This window comes from Cupressus sempervirens, chromosome 3 (genome assembly GCF_028749045.1).
Source record: "Cupressus sempervirens isolate cs-2001-9-10 chromosome 3, ASM2874904v1, whole genome shotgun sequence".
NCBI lineage: Eukaryota > Viridiplantae > Streptophyta > Pinopsida > Cupressales > Cupressaceae > Cupressus > Cupressus sempervirens.
This window is the reverse complement of record NC_143120.1, coordinates 852,114,106-852,119,037: the sequence shown is the minus strand read 5'-3', so window position 1 is coordinate 852,119,037 and position 4,932 is coordinate 852,114,106. Positions and strand designations below refer to the sequence as shown.

The 4,932-nt window shown below is 37.2% G+C and overlaps 1 protein-coding gene across 1 annotated transcript; it reads left to right on the top strand.

Annotated features, from left to right (window-relative positions):
• Positions 1 to 1,130: 1,130 nt before the first annotated feature.
• On the top strand, positions 1,131 to 3,695 carry LOC149569459 (uncharacterized). The gene has a single exon (XM_089822165.1). The coding sequence runs from the start codon at positions 1,340 to 1,342 to the stop codon at positions 3,383 to 3,385; it is 2,046 nt and encodes a 681-aa protein (XP_089678291.1). The 5' UTR covers positions 1,131 to 1,339; the 3' UTR covers positions 3,386 to 3,695.
• The last annotated feature ends 1,237 nt before the right edge of the window (positions 3,696 to 4,932 follow it).

Genomic DNA, 4,932 nt, shown 5'->3' with positions numbered 1-4,932 from the left:
TTTGTTATATTTAACTCTTTAAAATTTTAAAAAAAATCTATGAAAACTATGTAATCATTATTATAATATTATTCTACCATTATATTTTTATTTTATATTCATTAATCTTTAAGAAGAAACTAATTCTATGTAGCAACTTTTTCAATCATTATAATTAATATCATATATATATATATATATATATATATATATATATATATATATATATATATATATATATATATATATATATATATATATATATATATATATATATATATATATATATATATATATATATATATATCATTGTAGCGACTTTTTCGATCATTATAATTAATATCATTATTATATATAATATTATATCATTTTTATTTATATTATTAAAAAAAAAAAATTTAAATAAAATTTATTATCTTATTTTTAACAGATGTTAACTAATAATATAAGAAAAATATTATGAATTTAAATAATAATAATATTTTTAAATATCTATAAGATTAATAAATATTTTATAGAATCAAATTAAATATTTCTATTTTTTATTAAAAGATGTTTTTGTTGGAGTAGTATTAGGATGGGAAGTTTTAATGCTTCACTTTTGTGAGCATCACCTAGATCTAATGAGTTTCAAGTGTTCCATTCAATCTAATGAGAGATGTCCATTCATGTGAATCACTACTTGTGAAATATGCATCAATGAGTCTTGATAGCAATATCAGAAATTGACATGCTCTAGAAAATGTATCATGCTTATCGATTGATGAGCTTAAGGGGGCTTTCAAATGAATGGTTCATAAGACAGAACACTTGGTGAAGGATTTGCAAATAAGATTGCGAGCAGAGTGAGTTTAACTAGGGAGTAACTTCATAGTTAAGCACACTCAAACTAGAATAGTAATGTAATGGATGACCTACTCATACTTCGTGTGTACGAACATCACTTAGATTCAATGAATAATAAGTGTTACATTCATTCTCATAAGAAATAGATTAGTTCTAACACATGAAATATAGAATAGATTGGTATATACATTCCTCTCGTTGTCCGCTGACGTGTTATCTTGGCTTCATCAGGTTGCTAATGGACCATATTGATTCAACCGCATTTCCTGAACTAACACAACATTAGCCAAATATTATCTCAACTGCACCTACAACTCCGAACTGGTATTCAAAGACGTGGAAAGAGGTATATAAAACGTGACATTTATAGTCGTGGACGCCCGTGCGACCACAAACTACGATAGTGGATTTCTATAATGGACGACAATCATCTTATCTTCTGAAACCAGTACAATTACTTTAACAGAGCGCCATTGCATTGTTCCAATTCGTCCACTGACCAGTTCGATCGCTCATGGCGACCATGGCAGAGCCCGAGGACGACAGAAAATTGGAGGGTACGATTGTGTATGCTGTTCTGGGCAGGCTTCACTATGGCTTTGACGTTTTCACTGTCGACCTTCCTCACCCCCTTTCTCCTCATTCCCACCCCAATTTCCCCAACCACAAAAGACTCACCGACGGAAAATCTATCAACTACAATGCCCAATTCCTCTCTCCCTCCGACGCCAAGCTTCTCCTCACAGGACCAGCCCTTCCATCACCAGATTCAAACCCACAGTGCGAAGAAGAGGAACAAGAAGAAATGCTCGTTTATGTATCAGAGAGAACCGGAAACGCGAGGATCCATTTCAGCTCTGCAAATGCAATCGGGCCAGTTTTGGGTCCATTGAATGGCACAGTGAATGATTCAGAGCATCCTGTATTCTTCTTCGACAGACCGGTGGTAAGAAACGGAAGGGCCTATTTTGTGTCTATGCAACAGCCTCCGGACAGATTGCCCAAGAGCTGGTGTGCAGTTTATGCTACTTGCCTTAAAACAGGGCTTACAATCCGGCTTACCCCTCATGAAGTAGTGGACTACAGCCCCGCAGTTTCTCCTTCTGGGAAGTGGGTAATGGTGGCTTCGTACGGGGAAAAAGAATGGGAAAGAGACCATATTCAGGATCTCCACACGGATCTCTTTGTTTTCAAGGCCGAGAACGGATCATGTAGGAGGATGGTTGCAGAGCGAGGAGGCTGGCCCAGTTGGGGAAATGAGAATACTGTTTATTTTCACAGGAAATCAGAAGATGGATGGTGGAGCATCTACAGATTGAATCTTCTGGATGAATCGATTAAACCAGAGCGCGTTACTCCGCCCTCTGTAGACGCTTTCACCCCTTGCGCTTCTGCCACAGGGAGCTGGATAGCCGTTGCCACGCGCAAACCAGGGATCAAATTCAGGCATATTGAAATCTTTGACCTTCAATCGAAGTCTTTTATACCGGTCACAGCGTCCATCAGTCCTGAGATTCATCACTACAATCCTTTCGTTTCCCCTGATTCTATGAAATTAGGATTTCACAGATTCAGGGGCGAAGATGCCCAGGGCGCCGACATGTTTGTTCCAGTGTTAGAACCAGTGGAATCCCCAATTCCGAAGCTGAAATTACAGAGGATTAATGGGGCTTTCCCGGCGTTTTCACCAGATGGGTTTTTGATAGCATTTAACCCCAATGTTGGTGTCCCGGACGGCGGAGTTCATGTGGTGAAAGCCGACGGATCGAAGCGGTGGGAGTTGTTCAAAGGCCCTGCATTTGCAGTTGCTTGGAATGGCAGACAACAAGGCCTCTTGTATGCTTCCCTTGGCCCTGTTTTCGCTCCCAATCAATCTACCGTCCATGTTATCTCTATCAGATTTAAGCCAGAGGAATTGGGGGAAGAGTATGAGGTGAAATCTGAGGTGAGGGTTTTAACAAAAGAAGGCACCAGCAACAATGCATTCCCGTATTCATCTCCAGATGGGAAACAATTGGTGTTCAGATCGGGGCGATCCGGGCACAAGAATCTGTACATAATGGATGCAGAGGAAGGCGAGGAGGGCGGGATTCGAACCCTGACGGAAGGCCCCTGGATTGACACCATGCCCTGCTGGTCTCCCGACGGCCAATGGATTGGGTTTTCCTCCAATCGACATGACCCACATCAGGAAGTGTATTTCAGCGTCTATTTGATTCATCCGGATGGAACAGGGCTGCACAGGATGCCTGGTTGTGATAAGGATAGGATCAATCATATTGCCTTTAGCCCCGATTCGAAAAGCTTGCTGTTAAATGCCAGTTATAGTGGGGTATCGGCGGAACCTGTTTCATTGCCCCACCATTACCAGCCTTATGGAGAGATTTTTGTGTCTGCATTGGATGGGAGTTGTCTTGAGAGGCTTACATTCAATGCTTATGAAGATGGAACTCCCGTGTGGCACCAGGGCTCCAGTGCGAATGAATTGGATTTGGATCGTCTGTCTGTGGAGAAGCTTAAGGGTGAATTTGATGAGCCTCTCTGGCTCGCAAAATCATAGAGCTGCTCTGGATTTCCTTGTCGTGGATATCAGAGGGAAATGTTCAGATGAAATAAATGTTTACCCTTTTCATGTTCTCTTGGTGAATGATTACCCTAGATTCACAGAGTTTTCAGGATTTAATAGGGACGAAAGACGTCCACCATTGCTTAGTATAATAATAAAAAAACATTTGAATTAGCCCCTCTGATGTATATTGTAGAATAGTGGGCCTTTTAAGCCAGAAAGTAATAGGGCATTCGTCTCATTTATAGTTATGACTTATTGTTAGTTTCATTAAACAATTTAATATTTAATATTTTTAATTTTAGGATTAGCTTCTTCATAGAATTGTTATCAAGTAATCTTTCTTTAATTTCAAACTTTTCATTCACTTTAACATTTGCGCCTTTAACAATAATCCTAGTCCTTTGATTATGCTCCCAAGAGATGAGTTAATGGTCTCAATATTGTTTGGTGTAATATTGAAAACAAAAAATCCCTCGTTCTCAAGAGCTTCTAAGTTCATGTCACGCGAAAGTGCAAGGTCTAGACGATTAACTTCCCAATGAACACAATACATCAATCACTTCATCTATGTTAATCAAAGCCATAGGATCTGGCAGTAGGGACCGATTACATGCATTCATCTATTTACTATAGAATCCAATAGCTTAATTTGGCTGCATGACCCATTATATCTATTTATCTCTTTATCATATAATCTAACACTTTTACTAGTGGGAGTTTTTAATAATTAGATTTATTTTCTTGTAAGAATTCAAGAAATTGTTGACAGGGTCCACTGATATTTCTTAGATCTTCTTTTTATGGCTTTCTATTTATTACGAATTTGTGTTTCTACATTTTTTGGAGGGTAGTTTTAAAATTAGATGTTTTTTAGGATTTATAATTAGTGTTATGGATATTATGAAAAGGTGTAGAATGACAATTAGAGAATTTTTGGGTCTAGTATTTGCATACATTTGTGTGGTACATAAAATCAATTAATATGTCATTTAGCAAATGATATTGTTTTGTAAGAAAAGTCTAAATGAAGATTTGATAGCTTGAAATCAATTGTTGACCTACTTAAAAGGACCCAAATATGATTGAAAATTTATCTAGATCTAGAAGATTATTGAAAATCAATACTAATAGACTCATTTTATGTGTGTGTGTGTGTGTGTGTGTGTGTGTGTGTGTGTGTGTGTGTGTGTGTGAGAGAGAGAGAGAGAGAGAGAGAGATGGTGAGGGAGGGTAAGGAATATAAGATGGTCGAGACTCATTATCAATAAACTCATTTTATGCTTTGATATGAGGAGGGGGGGAGAGATAAGAGGGGCAGAAAGGAGAGAGGGTTAATGTATACCAATATAAATCTTTTCTTATTTTTTGTGAACTTTAGTACAATTAGATTTAGCAATGAAATTACTTATTTTAAATGTAATTTCTTTAAATACTAGCTTTGGTTGTCTTGTTATGCCTTCACTCAAATTAAATGCTTGAATTTGAGAATTTTAAAATTTAGTTCTAATGTACAATTTGTGACCTAATTTTTGTTTATT

Bases quoted from the DNA above. Each gene is read 5' to 3' on its own strand.
- LOC149569459 (XM_089822165.1), top strand. From the start codon at position 1,340: ATGGCGACCATGGCAGAGCCCGAGGACGACAGAAAATTGGAGGGTACG.